Below are 20,112 nucleotides of genomic sequence, written 5' to 3'. Positions count from 1 at the left end.
GCTCCTGCGTGGGCTCCTCTCTCCACGGGGTCACAGGTCCTGCCAGGAGCCTGCTCCAGTGTGGGCTCTCCACGGGGTCACAGCCTCCTTCAGGCGCCTCCACCTGCTCCGGCGTGGGGTCCTCCACAGGCTGCAGGTGGATATCTGCTCCACTGTGGACCTCCATGGGCTGCAGGGGGACAACCTGCCTCACCATGGTCTTCACCACGGGCTGCAGGGGAATCTCTGCTCTGGCACCTGGAACACCTCCTCCACTGTGGACCTCCATGGGCTGCAGGGGGACAACCTGCCTCACCATGGTCTTCACCACGGGCTGCAGGGGAATCTCTGCTCTGGCACCTGGAACACCTCCTCCCCCTCCTTCTTCACTGACCTTGGTGTCTGCATAGTTGTTTCTCTCATATATTCTCACTCCTCTCTCCAGCTGCTGTTCTGCCTGCAGGTTTTTTTTCCCCTTCTTAAATATGCTATCACAGAGGTGCTACCACCGTTGCTGATTGGCTCAGCTTTGGCCAGCGTCAGGTCCGTCTTGGAGCAGGCTGGTGTTGGCTTTATCGGACATGGGGGAAGCTTCTAGCAACTTCTCGGAGAAGCTACCGCTGTACCCCCCCGCTACCAAAATCTTGCCACGTAAACCAAATACACTGTAGAAATGAACTTTTAAATGCTTTTTAAAGACTGTATTTTGTTTTAATGAAATTAATATACTTTATTTAAACTTTGGTGGTGTTTTTTTGTTTTTTAAATTGAAAAGAAATCATATGCAAATACTTTTTTTTTTTAATATGTTAGACGACTACTTTCCTTGTTCATGTTTCATTCCACAAGAGAGTGGTTGAACCTAGTCGCATAGACTTTTCAACCATAATTCTTGCTGATCTCCACTGAAGTTGTGTTTTATACCAGGACTGGAGAGTTGGATCCTTTATGTAGATTTCATAATTCTGTGTTATACAAGTAAATGAAAATAAATTGTGGTGGCTAACTAATAAATGGAAAGGATTGATTATTTTTGTTTGTTTATTTGCATTCTAACCAACAGCTTTGATTTGTGTCTCTGATAGAAAACCAGAGCTGCCTAAGCTGCTTCAAGCAGATTATGGATAATGTGGTTGGCATATTAATCCAGAGCTCTTGGTGGATGTTGACAACAATTTCTAGACCACTGTCCTGTGTTTCCTTAAGAACTTTCTATTTGGGATTTTATAGGGTATGAGTAGATGTTATTTTGGGGTTTATATTCCTATTAAAAAAAAAAAAAAAAGGCTTCTTTTTCCTTTTAGGAAATAACAAAACCCTAAACCAGAGCAAATTTATCTGAGTTGGCAAAAGCCACGCTGCAGGAAATAGTATTTATATGTCTTAGTGGTATGGTGCAGATAATGGTTTGAAGCCTACTTAGGAATACACAAAACCAAGCTTTTTGAATTAACCCTCAAGAAAACCTACCCTTAAATATGTAGTTATTTGAGTGTGGGGGGGTTTCAGTTGTCTATTAAATGTGGCAGATCAAATACTGTATTACTGTTGCTTCTTCAAGCCTGTACGGTTTTCAAGAAATCCTAATATATAATGTATTGTTTAAAAAACAACTTCCCTTTTCTAAAATGTCTTCCTCTTCCCTCAGTCTACATACATTACAATACAAATTAAAATAAATAGTTTTAAAAGAGATGGGGATATTTATAAAACATAAAAGTTTTTTTACAATAGTTATTTAAATTGTTAATTATGGGACAGGTTTTCTCTATGTATTTCAAACTACAAGACTCATAATAAACCAGATAGGTACTCTCTATAAGTATTGAAATGATTAATTATCTTAGCATAAGTTTAAAATTTACTTATTTTTATATTAGAAAAGGATAAACAACTTTTTTACTTATTTGCTTCAGACTGTATTTGGATAGAACAAGGAAAAAGGTCAAACGCACAATACATCTAAAAACACACCCCCCACCCTCCCATTTAAAGTATTTGATGTTGAATAAAGAAGAAACAAAAGCGATGAAAATGTTTTGTGTATATGACAGTGTCCTGGTTTCGGCTGGGATAGAGTTAAATTTCTTCCTAGTGCTGTGTTTTGGATTTAGTGTGAGGAGAATGTTGATAACACACTGATGTTTTCAGTTGTTGCTAAGTGCCCTCCTAGTCCAAGTACAGCTCCCATGCCTACTGACTCAGCTAGGTACACAAGATGGGAGGGAACATAATCAGGACAGCCAGCCCAGCTGGCTAATGGGGTATTCCATACCATGTGACGTCACGCTTAGTATATGAACAGTAGGCATGATCCAGGAAGTAGCGATCGCTACTTGGTTATCGGTCAGCGTGGGTGGTGAGTAATTGCGTTGTGCAATCACTCATTGCCAAATACCACGCAGCCGCTCGCTCACTCCCCCCGCCCCCCCAGTGGGACGGGGAGAGAATCGGAAGGGTAAGAGTGAGAAAAACTCGTGGATTGAGATAAAGACAGTTTAATAGAACAGAAAAGGGAAAATAATAATAATAATAAATAATGATAGAATATACAAAATGAGTGAAGAAGATGAAGATGCTTGCATTTTGAACTGTTAGACTACTCTCTTATGCTCTGCTGTAGATCAGAATGGGACTTTTCCAACCTAAAGAGATCCCAGTATTCCTCCAGAACAGATTGAACTCATGAACTTGTGGTAGCTCATGCTTATGAGTAGCTCATGCTTATGAGAGTTTGGGCTGTAGCTTGAAAGGGGCTGAGGGGTCTGTATCTGTGTATAGTTCTATAAACCTGGAAGAGCCTTAGCTGAAGAGCACTCAGTGGATTCCAGGAGTTCTTGTTCATCTTAACTTGACACTGCTTTGACAAGGAGAATTTGAATCAAAGAGCTTTCAAGGAGCTGTTGCCACTATGGTTGGTCTTCAGTGCTTAATTTTTGTCTTGTCACCTCCTTAAAGTGTCTCTTTAGTCCGTTGTGGGCTCTTGTTTTTAACGAGCTTGTAGCATCTTCTGTTCACAGTTGAAATGCTTTTGGAAAGAACCAGCTGGTAGGCACACTTAACTGGCCAGTTGTAGAGAGAAGTTCTGAACAACGCTTCTGTTTCTTCAGAGATGGATTTCAATGCAAAGTCTCCAAAATAAATGAACTCCTCCTTCCTGTTGTTATCTTTTGGGCTGTTTACTTTTTATTTGCTTAATCTGTGGCTTCAAAAACATCAGCTGGGAGGGAGATAACTGAGCCTGCCACCTCAAGGCAGCGTGTGGTCTGTTGTAAACGTGCTGCAAACAGGGGGGTTGCGAGTTGGAAATCTGCCACGTTTGGGTCTAGGGGGATCTATGGGCTAAACCCTTCCTTTTCTGCTTATAAACACAGATTGGGTTCATGTATCATTTTACAGAGTGGGTGTTAATAGGCACCATCCCAATTAAATGCCTGGAGCATTTCTCCTTTCTGGCTTGGACGTAGAGGGCTCTAGAGAGCAGCAGAAGGGGGTGTTCAACAGTCTTAGTTACATGTTTAGTAGGAATATGTGATAAACTGTGCATCATATCTCTCAAACTACCTGCAGTAATAATGTTGCTTATTTCTCAAGATGATGGCATTCCCTGTGGATATGTTGAACAGCTACAGTCATGAGGACTTGGAGAGCTCTGCAGAGGACTACTTGTCTGACCTTCGGTGTGGGGATCCAAATTGTCCTGAATTCTTGTCCCTGCCAGACCACGGCAAAGTAAGAACCAGCAAATACCTTAGTCCCAGTTTTCTTGATATACTTGTAGATTTAAAATATTTAAAATATCCAGTCCATAACTATTGAATTACATAATTATTTTAGCAAAGCTTTTATATTTTCCAAATTCCTGTTTGTGTGTTAAGCTCTATTTTTTTTTCATTCTGTAATTGGGTTTAAATTTGGGCGTCAGTGACTATTTGCTGCTTCTAGGCAATAGATCTGTATGCATTAAGTAATTTAAAAAAAAAACAACTTAAAATCTCAACTGATGAGTCAAACTCTTTCCTAAAAACACTAACTCACATAGTCACAAAAATCTATCATCATAACTAAGGGGTTCATGATTTACTGAAGCTAACTGGCTTTCTTTGTATCTCAGTCCTTCAATGATCTTCATGGTTGGGTTCAATTCTTGATCAGCAAGTTTCACTAATTTTAGAAGTGATTCTTTTCATCTGAAATATTCCCTGCTGTTGTTGGGAGTTCTAGTAGAGGCTGGCTGTGACACTTCATGTTTTAAACACTTATCCCTTGAGTGATAAGTTAGTCAATGTTGATTCTGTCTAGATGAGCATTTCTAATAGAATTAGTAACAATAAAAGCAATGGTGTGTAACTTTAATGAAAATAAGTGAGCTGAGAGGATTCTCTGTGGGAACAAAAGGTCAGTGCTGCAGATTCCTTGGCAGAAGCAGAGTCTTGAGTACTTTCCTACATTTCTGCAGGTGCTGTATACCTAAATATTTGTCTGTATTAACATCATTGTTTGTGGCATAGCATATCATAATCTTCTTAAATTGGGTAAGCAAGTCTATTTACCACACCATTAATGCCTGTCTAGTTTTTATGCATTAATTAAATATTGAAAACGTGCAAATTTAAATATCAAAATGCATTTTCACAAAGGTCCTCAACTCCTGAAAGGTGGATTGATTTGACCCTTCTCACGTTGTTCCTGAGGAAAAGTCAAGCAGACAAATTTGGAATTCCTAAATTGTGTGCAATTTAAGGGAAGAAAACCCTTTTGAATCCAACCTTCCCAGCTTGGCATGTTAGGGCTCATGTTAACAAACAGCAATTTCGCTGTGCCAGTTTGTTTCTGTGCCTGCCTGCCTGCCTCATTCTTCTGTCAGCTTTGACAGCTTGCGTAGCTGGGGCAGTTGAAGTGATCATACTGCTGGCTCCTTGCACACCTTATTTCAGTTGTGCACATAAATGCAAACTGCTGACAGCAGAGCTGTAACAGTATAAATTGCTGTAGCTAAATCTGCCAGAGCTTGAGAGTCAGACCTCTCTATAATGTAGTCTGTCTTTAGGAAGAAAACATCTAAAGTAAGGGCCAAGGTCTGATACTTGTCTTTTACAGTTAACTGTTAAGCACTCGGTTTTCAACATTCATCTTGCTTACTCTGCTAAACGTTCTCTGTATATTTTACTAATGTTGTATTAGCAAGAGTCTATTGAAGTGTTGTACATTCTTGTTTCAGATTCCTATTAGCTTGTCAACTGTGGGCTTCGTTCCTCTTTATGGCGGAGAGCAGACACACAAAGTTCTTGCTTTGTTTGCACCAGAGGACTCGCTCACAGGTTTCATTTTAAGATTCTAATCTCTGTGTGTGTTGCTGTTTCTTTTTCTGTGACAAATACATGTAACCAGGCCCTTGCTCATTCCATGCTAGTGTAGCTCATAACTTTGCCACTTTTGCATTTGTTGTTCTCTGCCTTCTTGTTCTCATACTATTCTTCTTGTTGTGGATTCATATACACAAGTGATAAAACTTTGCTCGCTAATCAGAGTAGAACTGGACCCACTGAATTCAGAAGATATGTAGCAAAATAACATGGTGCTCATCTGAATCCAAGTATAACATGAGTCTCTTGATCATTTTATGTACACCTCACCTCTCCAAAAGGAATTTATTGAGGATTCCTAGAATCTATTTATTTGCCCATGAATTTAGATGATCTTTATTAGCAGTGATTGATCAGCATCAAGTGTAAATTTGTCTTTACCTTCAGGTCCTAACATAGCTCTGGCCAAGGTGACATCTCACTGGGTTTTTTGGGTTTTTTTCCTCCCTTTCTCCCTTCCTTTCCAGTCCTTCATGTTTCCTTCTCTTTCCATGTAATGCCATGTATATGATTGCTAAGTTTGCCACAAATGCCCGTGGATCAAACTCTTCCTGATTGCTAATCACATGGCCATCAGCCTTTTTACATTCATCTGGCTCCCTAAAACTTGCACAGTTTCAATATCAATATCCATTAACAACCCAAAACTAAAATACATGTATGAATGAGACTCTTCTTGGCAGGCCGAGTTTTTAGTGGAAGGAGGTGTTAGAGCACAGTGACACAGTTCCTGTATGTCATGCTGCACAAAATCTGCATTTAGTTTTATTGTTCTCAGTTTTCAAACAAGTTTTGGACCAGGGAGCGTTTGTGGTGGGTTGAACCACAGCCCTCCCTTCTTCCCAGGCTCAACTTCACTCCCAATTTCTCTGCCTCCTCCCCCTGAGTGGCACGGGGGGATGGGGAATAGGGGTTGCGGTCAGTTCATCACACATTGTCTCTGCTGCTCCCTTCCTCCTCACGCTCTTCCCCTGCTCCAGCGTGGGGTCCCTCCCACGGAAGACAGTCCTCCACGAACTTCTCCAATGTGGGTCCTTCCCACAGGCTGCAGTTCTTCACGAACTGCTCCAGCGTGGGTCCCTTCCATGGGGTGCAGTCCTTCAGGAACAGACTGCTCCAGCGTGGGTCCCCCACGGGGTCACAAGTCCTGCCAGCAAACCTGCTCCAGCATGGGCTCCTCTCTCCACGGGGTCACAGGTCCTGCCAGGAGCCTGCTCCAGTGCGGGCTTCCCACGGGGTCACAGCCTCCTTCAGGGCACATCCACCTGCTCCGGCGTGGGGTCCTCCATGGGCTGCAGGTGGATATCTGCTCCACTGTGGACCTCCATGGGCTGCAAGGGAATCTCTGTTCCGGCGCCTGGAGCACCTCCTCCCCCTCCTTCTTCACTGACCTTGGTGTCTGCAGAGTTGTTTCTCTCACATATCCTCACTCCTTTCTCTCCCGGCTGCTGTTGCGCAGCAGTTTTTTCCCCTTCTTAAATATGTTATCACAGAGGCGCTACCACCGTCTCTGATTGGCTCAGCTTTGGCCAGCATCCGGTCCGTCTTGGAGCTGTCTGGCATTGGCTCTTTCAGACATGGGGGAAGCTTCTAGCAGCTTCTCACAGAAGCCATCCCTATAACCCCCTGCTACCAAAACCTTGCCACACAAACCCAATACAGCGTTGCATATGGGGGGTGTGGTGTGTATAGCACCACATATGTTGTGCTAAGGTAGTAAGAGCTGCATTAATATAGTGCCAACTAGAAGATGCCTAACTTGGTTACTACAGTGTTATTCCTAATTGTTTAGCAGCTTTAATGAATATGTTACTTTTTGGAATGGTAAGAATCACTAACTTGTTATTTCCCCTTGTTTGTTTCAAGCTGTAGCCCTGTATCTTGCTGAGCAGTGGTGGTCAATTGATGACATTGTGAGAACATCTGTCCCTTCTAGAGAGGGGCTTCAGCAGGTAAAGTGCTCCAACATTCACCTAGCAATTATTCTTATCCTTCAAGATAATGGCAAGTAATCGCAAATAGCTAGTGTGTGAGATGTTACATGTTTTCATTTCATTCAGAAATGAGTTAGCTGTCTCATGTCAAAAGCAAGGTCAATGGGAATAGAGGAAATAGGTACTAGGGGGAAGGGTTGTGAGGATATTGTCTAGAGAAAGAGGGACTCTTGTACAGTAGCTTCATATGCAAGCTATTTAGATGTTAATGATGTTAAGAAGAGTTTTTTCCTTACTCTTTAGAACATAGTATGTCTGATTGTATTGAAATGTCTTAGTAGAGTGGTGCATTCTATCATAGCAGTACCTATCGTTCTTATCAAGAGACTAGTAAGCTAAAAATATTGAAAGGAACCTGTTTGATAGAGGCAAGTTGGAGCTGGTGGCCTGCAGTGGCGATACATGAGGTTTGGGAAAGTAAGTTGCCTGGTATCTGCTTTATTGCTCATCATTGAGCTGTGTTACCATTACTGACACCTATGTAGTATGGAGTTTTGGTTTCTTCCAAAACTGGAAACCTGTATTTTTCCAGGACTGTAATTCATATCTGGGCACTCATCTTTGATATTTGTATTAAATTTACTCTAGAGAATTTGGCATGTAGCCTTGTTTTCCGTGTGCTTCATAATGGTAGGATGGTGAGTAAATCAGGAAAGCTGAATCTTTTACAGGTAGGGTAGCTGAGACTTTGGGCATTGGGAAGGGAACATGGTTTCTCCATTCTTCCTTCACAGTGGGTAGGATAGTGGTGAACTTAAATTTCATATGTAAAAGGAACCCTGCAGAACAGAGAAAAGGATATTGAATTCCTTGTTTCATGCCAAAGAAACTGTTGTAACTAGTTCTTCCACTGCATCATGTCCTGTTGTCTTGCCACTCTATCAGCAGTGATTGTGTGTGCCAAGTCCTGCTACCCCATGAGGCTGATAATTTCTTCTTTGTAGGACTCCAATTACCTGCTAGCCTGAGAAATCTGAGGCTGGCATAGTGCTATTGTATGTGGTGAATGTTTCTTAAATCAAAAAATAGTTTTGAGTTAAAATCAAAACATTCCCCCCACTACCCCACTCCCAGCACTTCTCTCAGCTTTTACCCGTTGGATTGGGAGTGACATTGAAGTCGTGAAATATCCTCTGTCTATGGTAGTGCTTTATACTTAACCTATTGCTATGGCTTCAGAGCATCTCCTAGGCCTCAAACAAACCCCAGAGCTTCATCCTGCTTTAGCACTTACAGCTCCTCTTGACTCCGTCTGCAGCTGTGTTAGCTGACGACTTTGAAAAATAAGGTCCCTGATGTGTATCAACTAAACTGACCACTCTTCTAAAATGTTTTTCTGTGTTTCCTTAGGTGAAGTCTGTTGGAGAGAGGGTGGTTCTCTATGTTCTGAATCGAATTATCTATCGGAAACAAGAAATAGAAAGAAATGAGGTCCCGTTTCTCTGTCATGGTAGCAACGACTATGCCAAGATCATGTGGAAAAAAGGAGTGGCTATTGGGTTTTATTCTGTTAAACCTACAGGTAAAACACTTGTGTATTGTGGGATTTGAGGAGGGTAGAAGGGGGGAGATAGGGAGCTTATTTGAAGAATATTGTTTAGTAGACTTTACAAGCCTTGCAAGCCTAGTGAATTGGTGGGTTTTTTTGAATTCATAAGTCGTCAGATTGCAGTTAAAATTTCTGGCTTAAATGCTTATGTCCTTTAGTAATCTAAGAAAGTTTTTAGATTTCTTCATATTCTACAAAATAGATTTAAAATTGTAGAAATGTGGTATACTTGAAAGCTTTTTTTTTCTTCTTTTTTTTTCTGTAGAACAATTGTTTACTGTTAGATTGGGCTATGCTTGTTTTTTGTTTTTGTTTTTATTTTTGTTTTTTTGACCTAGCTCCAGAATGCAGAGCTCCTGTTTATCTGAAATGATTGTAGAATCATATGTCATTATCACTTAAACATTTTATAGCATTACAACATAGAAACTTTGCTCACAGGCACAAGATTCAGCTATACTTGGTGGTAACAAAAAGAGATTCCCTTTCCTTCCACACATGCATTCCCTCAGAGATTACAGTTTAGCTAGCAGGTTTATGTCATTAATGGTACAGTTTTTCTGTTGTTTTTCTAAAACATTATAATTTCCCTTTAGTTATTTTGGACTTAACTGTGTTTTTCAATTTTTGCTGAATAAAATTTGGTATTTGAGTAGGCTATTTAGCGCGTTGATAGCACTTTGTAGAATATCAACTTCTGGATCTGTAATTTTTGTTTTATCTCTCGAGGGGGTTAATGAATTCAGGATTAATGATGGTACTGGAGGCTCGCTGGAGACTTCCCCCATCTGACATACATATATGCCTTTGCAAACTGTTAAAAATACAGTAGTAAACTGTCTGGATCACTGACCTATTGTGGTCTGGCAATCAAGATAGGAAAGCAACCAGCTAATTTGTTCTGATTGTCTTTGTTATCTTTTTGTGGATTTTTTTTTTAAAGAAATGATGCATTGCATAATTTGTATAATTCTCAGTATTATTTTTAATGTAAAAAAATACTGTAGCATGGTGTCACAATCATAGAATCATAGAATCAGTTAGGTTGGAAAAGACCTTTAAGATCATCGAGCCCAACCATAAACCTAATGCTGCCAATTCCACCACTAAATCATGTCCCTAAGTGCCACATCTACAAAGTCTTTTAAATACCTTCAGGGATGGTGACTCAACCACTTCCCTGGGCAGCCTGTTCCAATGCTTGACAACCCTTTCGGTGAAGAAATTTTTCCTAATATCCAATCTAAACCTCCCCTGGCCCAGCTTGAGGCCATTTCCTCTCATCCTATCACTTGTTACTTGGCAGAAGAGACCAACACCCACCTCGCTACGAGCTCCTTTCAGGTAGTTGTAGAGAGCGATAAGGTCTCCCCTCAGCCTCCTTTTCTCCAGGCTAAACAACCCCAGTTCCCTCAGCCGCTCCTCATAAGACTTGTTCTCTAGACCCTTCACCAGCTTCATTGCTCTTCTTTGGACACACTCCAGCACCTCCATGTCCTTCTTGTAGTGAGGGGCCCAAAACGGAACACAGTATTCGAGGTGCGGCCTCACCAGTGCCGAGTACAGGGGGACAATCACTCCCCTAGTCCTGCTGACCACACTATTTCTGATACAGGCCAGGATGCTATTGGCCTTCTTGGCCACCTGGGCACACTGCTGGCTCATGTTCAGCCGGCTGTCAACCAGCACCCCCAGGTCCTTTTCCAACAGGCAGCTTTCCAGCCACTCTTCCCCAAGCCTGTAGCGTTGCATGGGGTTGTTGTGACCCAAGTGCAGGACCCGGCACTTAGCCTTGTTGAATCTCACACAATTGGCCTCGGCCCATTGATCCAGCCTGTCCAGATCCCTCTGTAGAGCCTTCCTATCCTCAAGCAGATCAACATTCCCGCCCAATTTGATCCCCTCATCCAGATCATTGATAAAGATATTAAATAGAACTGGCCCCAATACTGAGCCCTGGGGAACACCGCTTGTGATCGGTCGCCAACTGGATTTAACTCCATTCACCACAACTCTTTGGGCCCGGCCATCCAGCCAGTTTTTTACCCAGCGAAGAGTACGCCTGTCCAAGCCACCAGCAGCCAGTTTCTCCAGGAGAATGCTGTGGGAAACGGTGTCAAAGGCTTTACTAAAGTCCAGGTAAACAACATCCACAGCCTTTCCCTCATCCACTAAGTGGGTCATCTTGTCATGGAAGGAGATCAGGTTAGTCAAGCAGGACCTGCCTTTCATAAACCCATGCTGACTGGGCCTGATCACCTGGTTGTCCTGTACGTGCCGCGTGGTGGCACTCAAGATGATCTGCTCCATAACCTTCCCCAGCAGCGAGGTCAAGTATTATTTGCATTGCAATGGTGTTTGTTGTGGCCTTATGAAGCTGGAAATTAGAGCAGTGGTTCTATTTTTAGTCTAGAATGGGGATGCTTGTTTATGTGGCACTGAAGTTTTGCTATACTCATGCTCATTTGTTATAGTTTTCATGATGCTCTCTCAAATTTACTTGTCCCAAGTCAGCAAACACTGAAGGCATTATCAATATTTCACCCATATTTGATTGTGGGATGTATTCTTCAAATGAGTAGCCCATGTGAAGAAAGACAGCTCTGGATACAGATGGTTAGGAAAGAGCGGTGGAGCTTGACTGGTATCCCAAAGGGCACCCAAGTAAAGTAACCTCTATGCCCACATTTTCCTTGCTTGAAAAATGAATATAAGTATGTTCATTAGTCTCAAAAGTACAAGGTTGTGAAGACAAACTATGTTGTATAGACAACTGTATGCTTCTCTTTGGCCTCGTTAGAGGAAAGGGCTTTTTTTTTTTTTTTTTTTTTTTTTTTATATTATTCACACTGACTGGCAAAATGAGGGCCTGAAAATGGATTGGATAGTTGACATGCTATCTTAATGCCATTTTATGGCATCACTTTGTCACCACTGAGTCCATAGCTACCCTTTGAATCCTCTGATGCTGAAGTACATATGTGTTGTGACAGTCTGTTTCATCTTCATTTAATTATGGATAATGTATTATTTATGGGAGAATTTCAATGTAAAGCATCCTAGAATTTTTTTGTGGTTTCATTTAAAAAATTGGAATTATTGTTTCAGTCCTTAAACAAGAGCTGAATTGTAGTCTTCATATTTGTCCTGAGGAGTTATATAACCTACATAAAAGTGCTATTCAAGAATTTTATTGTCTCCTTTTCTCTCCTCCCTTTATCAACTTCATTTTTAGTATGGTTTTCCTATGGAACTGTATAGTGAGATTTCAAAATGAACCTTTCCTCTCTCTCTCTGCTATTCTTTTCTGGTACTACTGGACTGCTTTAGCAGACTCTTTCTAATATATTAATCTATGATATATCTTGGCAACATTATGAAGCCTGCCCAAAGAGCCAATAAATGTCTGATAGCAATTATTTATTTTTAATGAATATTATAAATTATTTTTATAACTTTAATATAACTTTATATATTTATATGACTTATTATATAGTTTGATATAATTTTTATAAATTATAAAGGTCTTTATTTGAATATGCTAAAATTCATGCGGCAACATGTCAGTGCTGAAGTACTGATGGATTCCCCCCCTATTATTTCAGGAAGTATTTGTAGCTCTTCACTTACTCAGAGTTATCAGCTGCCAGTGCTAGACACAATGTTTGTAAGAAAGAAACATCGTGGGAAAGACTTTGGGCTAATCATGTTGGAAGACTTTGTGGATTCCTTTACTGAAGACACTCTTGGCCTACGATACCCACTGTCATCCTTCATGTACATAGGCAAGCTCTTTGATTTATTCTTCTGATCATCTTTGTGCTTTCTTTACATGTCCAAATGAGTGCTGTTGTTCAAGCTCCATGTTTGTGGCTGCATCATCAGTTTTTGTATTAAATGTCCTGCTCTTTAGTGAAGGTTAAAAATCCTGATTTGTTGAAGATGCTGAAGTATTTCCTGATTAGATTTTAATCCCCTGTGTGAGGTTAGATTACTGAATCTCTATTGGCTTTCTGCTACTGTGCAGTTTACCACTATATTTCCCCCCTCCTCCAAGCCTCCGGAGTGGGCTGAGGTGTTTCTGTGTATAATCTCCTAACGTATATCTTCTTTGTAGCACCTTTTTCTTGCTCACTCCTAAGCCTCACAAGGTCATTTAATTCATGCTTCCTCAGAACTTCTGGTCAAGTCGACATACTAGGCTATGTTTTCACTTGGTATAAGAAAGCACAGTTCTAATGTGCAAGGAAAACACTTATGGCTCTTCCATTAACCCAAGAGGGTTATGTCACCTAGGAAATGACACACTGTTGTGGTTTAACCTGGCAGGCAGCCAAATACCACGCAGCCGCTCGCTCACTCCCTCCCCACCACAGTGGGACAGGGAGAGAATCAGAAGGGTAGGAGTGAGAAAAACTCGTGGGTTGAGATAAAGACAGTTTAATAGAACAGAAAAGGGAAAATAATAATAATGATGATAGAATATACAAAATGAGTGATGCACAATGCAATTGCTCACCACCCGCGCTGACCGATAACCAAGTAGTGATCGCTACTTCCTGGAACACGCCTACCATTCATATACTGAGCATGACGTCACATGGTATGGAATACCCCGTTGGCCAGCTGGGCTAGCTGTCCTGGCTGTGCTCCCTCCCAAGGCTTGTTTTGGTTTTTTTAAGATGAATGTCCTTGGCTAGCAGGGTACTTAGCAACAACTGAAAACATCAATGTGTTATCAACATTCTTCTCATACTAAATCCAAAAATCAGCACTAGGAAGAAATTTAACCCTATCCCAGCCGAAACCAGGACAGTATCCACCCCTTATTCTATACCATTTACGTCATGCTTAGGTTTCACATTTTCTAATACATTCCACCACCAACGTTCTTGTCTTTATATATATACATATACACACACAGATATCATTCCCTTAGTCTATGCGCCATCCCTCTAAAATGTCCATTGAGTTCATTTAGTCCATGACTTTGGGCTCCATCTGTCATAACAGTCTTTCAGGGCAGGAGAGATGATGTGTGGTGTTGGATTGTTGCATCCTGAAGCCAGTTCTGATTCCATTATTGCTGCGCTCGTCCAGTTCTATCATCGTTGCACTTTGCTTAGTTTCATCGGATTTCATTCTTAGTTAATCTGGGTGATTTTTACTGCTATACCATTGATAGCAACCATAGAAATAATGATATACAATATCATATAACAACTGACATCATAAAATTCAGTTCATTGGCTATTTTCACCCAAAATCAAATCCCCTTGAGGTACACACCGGACCTCCCCATCCTTTCGCATTACCCACCAAGTGCACCCAGGTCCTTGAGCAAAAGCAATCCCACGGATGGGTTTTCCCTTGCCAGAGGCAGGAGTAACCCAGACTGTCTTCCCCAGCATATTTCTCATATGCACGACAGGGACTCTATCTCCATCTACAGTACGTAAGAGTTTTTATTGGGCAGGGCCCACTCGAGTGACAGATCCCCTAGTGTTGACTAACCAGGTGGCTTTTGCTAAATGTGTGTCCCAATGCTTGAATGTCCCACCACCCATTGCTCTCAGCGTAGTCTTTAGCAGTCCATTGTATCATTCGATTTTCCCAGAGGCTGGTGCATGATAGGGGATGTGATAGACCCACTCAATGCCATGCTCTTTGGCCCAGGTGTCTATGAGGGTGTTTCGGAAATGAGTCCCGTTGTCTGACTCAATTCTTTCTGGGGTGCCATGTCGCCATAAGACTTGATTTTCAAGGCCCAGGATGGTGTTCCGGGCAGTGGCATGGGGCACAGGATATGTTTCCAGCCATCCGGTGGTTGCTTCCACCATGGTGAGCACATAGCGCTTGCTGTGGCGGGTTTGTGGGAGTGTGATATAATCAATCTGCCAGGCCTCCCCATATTTATACTTCAATCATCGTCCTCCATACCAAAGAGGCTTTACTCGCTTGGCTTGCTTGATTGCAGCGTATGTTTCACATTCATGGATAACCTGTGCAATAGTGTCCATGGCCAAGTCCACCCCTCGATCACGACCCATCTATATGTTGCATCTCTTCCTTAATGGCCTGAGGTGTCATGGGCCCACCGAGCTATAAATAATTCACCCTTATGTTGCCAGTCCAGATCCACCTGATCCACTTCAATCTTAGCAGCCTGGTCCACCTGCTGGTTGTTTTGGTGTTCTTCAGTGGCCCGAGTCTTGGGTACGTGAGCATCTACGTGACGTGCTTTTACAGTCAGGTTCTCTACTCGGGCAGCAATATCTTGCCCCAATGCGGCAGCCCAGATGGGTTTACCTCTGCGCTGCCAGTTGTTCTGCTTCCACTGCTGCAACCACCCCCACAGGGCATTTGCCACCATCCATGAGTCAGTATAGAGATAAAGTACTGGCCATTTTTCTCGTTCAGCAATGTCCAAGGCCAGCTGGATGGCTTTCACCTCTGCAAACTGGCTCGACTCACCTTCTCCTTCAGCAGTTTCTGCGACTTGGCATATAGGACTCCATACAGCAGCCTTCCACCTCCGATGCTATCCCACAAGGTGACAGGACTCATCAGTGAACAGGGCATATTGCTTCTCATTTTCTGGTAGTTTATTATACAGTGGGGCCTCTTCAGCATGCGTCCCCTCCTCCTCTGGGGATATGCCAAAATCTTTGCCTTCTGGCCAGTTCGTGATCACTTCCAAGATTCCTGGGTGACTGGGGATTCCTGTTTGGGCCCGTTGTGTGATCAGTGCGACCCACTTACTCCATGTAGCATCGGTTGCATGATGTGTAGAGGGGACCTTCCCTTTGAACATCCAGCCCAGCACCGGCAGTCGGGGTGCCAGGAGGAGCTGTGCTTCAGTACCAACCACTTCCAAAGCAGCTCGAACCCCTTCATATGCTGCCAATATCTCCTTCTCAGTTGGAGTGTAGCAGGCCTAAGATCCTCTGTATCCTCGACTCCAGAACCCTAAGGGTCGACCTCGAGTCTCCCCTGGTGCTTTCTGCCAGAGGCTCCAGGTAGGGCCATTCTCCCCGGCTGCGGTGTAGAGCACATTCTTCACATCTTGTCCTGCCCAGACTGGCCCAAGGGCTACTGCCTGAACTATCTCCCGTTTAATTTGTTCAAAGGCTTGTTGTTGCTCAGGGCTCCATTTGAAATTTTTCTTCCTCCGGGTCGCTTGACAGAGAGGGCTTCCAATCAGGCTGTAATCTGGAATATGCATTCTCCAAAAGCCCACAACACCTAAGAAAGCTTGTGTTTCCCTTTTGCTAGTTGGTGGGGACATGGCTGTTATTTTGTTGATCACATCCATTGGGATCTGACGACGTCCATCTTGCCATTTTATTCCTAAAAACTGGATCTCCTGTGCAGGTCCCTTGACCTTACTTTGTTTTATGGCAAAACCGGCCTTCAGAAGGATTTGGACTATTCTCTCCCCTTTCTCAAAAACTTCTTTGCTGTGTTGCCCCATACAATGATGTCATCAGTGTATGGCAGGTGTTCCAGTGCCTCACCCTGTTCCAGTGCAGTGTGGATCAGTGTTGGAGTGTCCCGGGGTCGGAGTAGGAGCGCGTTCCAGGAGTAATGATGAGTCCCAATGTGGGTATGGTCATTCTCCTTTATTTCAAAATACTGCGCTACTTTTATAAGCCACCCACACTAACACGCGCACCTACGAATCCTCTATTGGCTTACAGTCAGTAAGCACACGAATCTTAACATACACAGATTGGTTAAAAGCAGGTGTCCACGCGAACGCTTCCTGCGCCTGCATTCCGTTACATAATCTACTGATAGTTACATTCCTCAGCCTGTTTTTCCCTATTCTACTATCACTTCAGAGACTCTAAAACTACAATTGCTCTTTAGCAGCCTTATACTATTGCTAACAAGTCCTCAGTGCTTGGAATGTTCATAGGATGACCGTTATTTAATAAAAATCCCTCCACAAATTCCCCCTTTTTGTTTTTGAACAATCCAAGCCTGATTTACTACTTTCGATACAGCCTTTTTTATACAACTAAAAGCAATACAAAAGCATACACACAATATTAAGATGATAATCAATATACGCAAGCCTTCTTTTAACAAAGCTATCAGCCATTGCAGCAACTCTCTAAAAATATTCATGAGCCATTCATCTAAAATGCCATGATTTTGTGGTATCATGCTTACATGGTTTTTTAACCATTGTAATTGTTTATGTGTAGACTCACCATGATCGGATAGGTTCATGCAACACATAAACTCTTCTACCCAGAAACCAGGCACACCAAACAGGTTCTGAAAGGCTCAGTTGCCATAGCAAGAGACAAAACAAAATGCAGATTGATCTGTTTTGTTTGCCTAGGTAACCTCTTCTTGTGAGAGTGCAGGCTTCACCGCTCGGCTAGGCACCCATATTGGTCCCTTATCTGTGGAAACACACATGTATCCTGTTCCATTAAATATTACCGAAACTGGGCCCAGCCACATGCCAGTGATTGGGTCTCGATACATTACTTTTAGTTTTGGAAGCGTTGTATGAGAGTTAAACTTAAGGTTTTGGTGATGTATTATAATCGATGGCTCTTCTCTGTCTCCCATCAGACACAAATAATTTAGGGTAAATAGGACTTTATGCAGTCTCATTTGCGGGTCCTTTTCTTCCTCCTTTTGCTTTGTTAGATAGTCCTTCAATACCTGATGCGTGCGTTCTACAAGGCTCTGCCCCGTCGGTGAGCGTGGGATGCCAGTAATATGCTTGACCCCCCATCTCATCAGAAAGGTTCTCAACTTCTGACTGGTGTAAGCAGGGCCATTGTCTGTTTTCAGTTGTTCTGGCACACCCAACACCGTGAAGCAAGCAAGGAGGTGCTTACACACATGATGAGCCTTCTCACCCGATAAAGCCGTGGCCCATATTACTTTAGAAAAGGTATCTATGGTGACATGTACATATTTGAGCTGCCCAAATTCAGCGATATGAGTTACATCAGTCTGCCAGAGCTCTAAAGCCTTGAGACCTTTTGGATTAACGCCCAGCCCTATTCCAGGTCCATGATTTCCACACTTGGGACAGGCCTGTATGATAGAGCGAGCTTCGTTTTCTGATAACCCATATTGCCTTCTTAAACCCTTTGAGTTTTGATGAAATATTTCATGACCCTGCCTAGCTTGTAAAAATTTATCTACAGGTGGTACATGACACGCTGGACTGACAAGATTGTCCGCTATCTGATTGCCTTGTCCTAAACCCAACTCCCATTGATGGCTACGGATATGAATAACACAACACGGAGCCGCTCGCTGAGAGATAGTTGATCTTAATTGAATAAATAGTTTCCCTAGCTGAGGATTATTTGTTTCCCTAATCAGCGCGTCTTGAATTCTTGGTATAAGCCCAGCTACATATAGAGAATCAGTCACCACATTCAAAGGATGATCAAGCCAGTTCCCTAATGCCCATACCACCGCCATTAATTCTAAAGTCTGTAAGGTATCTCCAGCTTGCCCTTGCAAAATCTTTTTGCACCATTGATCTGTTTCCCACCATACGCATGCAGCTTGTCTAGAGCGTTTTCCCGCATCTGTGTATACCGTCAACCCCTCGAGTATCGGGCTAACAATCACTTTAGGTTTTTCTAGCCACTGATTTCGTTTTAGAATCTGCCACAATTTCCCTTGAGGTTGCTGAGAATGCACCTTTCCGCTAAATCCTAACAGAGATTCTTGAATGGCCAGCATGTGACGTATCCACCATTCTAAATCTACAGCGTTAACAGGAATACTGATGTCTGCTGGTTCCTGTCCTGTCAGCTCTATAATTCGCCTTCTCCCTTTTCGGATTAATTCCCCTACGGCTTCAGGACGAGTTTGTATACTGAAATGTGGTTGTACCCGTAAGAAAACCCATTCCAAAATTTGAAAAAGGGAGGAATTTGGCAAGTTATCATTACTCTTGTTGTCAATGGCAGTCACGGAGTTCATTCCCTGTTGTCCCTTCATCTCCCCCTTCTTGTTTTGCCATTGACATATAACAGCAAAAGGTGATTCTTCGGTGTTACAGATAAGCAAAGAAAGTGGCAGTTCAAGGATTCTTCTTGCGGTCCAGGCTATAGCAAGTTTGTTTATAATGTGCTGTAAGGCTACGTGATGTTTGTCCATCATATGAATCTCAGCTGCAGGCTGAGTGCCTCGCAGTAATTCAATTAGTGGTTTAATGTCTGCATCGGTAATGCCAGCGCAATTGCGAACCCATTGGATGTCGCCTAAGACCGTTTGCACATCAGTCAATCACACCATACAGTAGCACGACAATTTCGCCTGTTATGCCCCTGTTCCCCACAAGGAAAGCAGGTGCCTTTAAAGGGCTGGACTATTCCTGGAGAGTGTTTTTGCCTAACAACAGCTGCCAATGGTTGCACTACTTCTTGGACAGCACTTTGCACCACTGCTGCCATTGACTCATTTTGGTTTTGAACCCCTGCTCTTTCCACCCGAGAAAGCATTTCTTCCACTCCTGCCCCTTTGGGCAGACTGGCTAGAATGGCCTTGGTAGGTTTATTGGCGTTATCAAAGGCCAAAATTCTAAACATTTGTTGTTTATTGTTCTCTCCCAAATCTGGGTGGTTCATTACTGCATCCCAAAGCCTATCAATAAAGTTGCTATACTTCTCAGTTGCACCTTGCGTCACCGAGCTGAAAGAAGGGCCTGCCGATCCTGGTAAGGAAAGAAACGCATCTAAAGCAAGCTTAGAAGATAACTGTAACATATTGACAGGAAAAGTTAGTTGAACATTTATATCCGCATAACGTCCCCCACCAATGAGCATTTCTGCTGTGATCCCATATAATGGATCTCCTTGCTGTTGATGTTGGGCAGCAGCATTCACTGCCCTCTGGGACCATGACGATCCCCATAACAAAAACTGTGTAGGTGTCAACAGAAGCCTCATCAGACTTTGACAATCATGGGGACACATCAAATCAGCAGAGAAAATCCAAATAACGATCTGTCGTGAGGCTTCCGATTTAACACCATACTGCGATATAGTATTTTTGGCTTGTTGTAGAATCTTCCAATCATGCGGTTCCCATTTTCCTTGACCGTTTTGCTGTACCACCGGAAAAGCCATGGGGCCAATGTTGGATGCAACTCCCCACTGTCTATCCAAAATAGCATCCCGAACAACTCCACTCCATCGGCCGGGATGGGTAGCTGCGGTAGGTCCGGAGAAAC

General features: G+C 42.7%; 1 protein-coding gene across 1 annotated transcript in view; it reads left to right on the top strand.

Annotated features, from left to right (window-relative positions):
• The first annotated feature begins 3,576 nt into the window (after positions 1-3,576).
• The window catches only part of LOC142074851 (soluble lamin-associated protein of 75 kDa-like), a 35,296-nt gene continuing 18,760 nt past the window's right edge, over positions 3,577-20,112 (top strand). The window contains exons 1-5 of the mRNA XM_075135757.1: positions 3,577-3,711; positions 5,201-5,300; positions 7,212-7,297; positions 8,690-8,861; positions 12,494-12,673. Coding sequence (XP_074991858.1) covers positions 3,577-3,711; positions 5,201-5,300; positions 7,212-7,297; positions 8,690-8,861; positions 12,494-12,673 — 673 coding nt within the window. The remainder of the gene's footprint in view (positions 3,712-5,200; positions 5,301-7,211; positions 7,298-8,689; positions 8,862-12,493; positions 12,674-20,112) is intronic.

This window comes from Calonectris borealis, chromosome W (genome assembly GCF_964195595.1).
Source record: "Calonectris borealis chromosome W, bCalBor7.hap1.2, whole genome shotgun sequence".
Classification (NCBI taxonomy): Eukaryota; Metazoa; Chordata; class Aves; order Procellariiformes; family Procellariidae; genus Calonectris; species Calonectris borealis.
The sequence above is the reverse complement of the archived record's forward strand: the minus strand, read 5'-3'. Positions and strand labels throughout refer to the sequence as shown.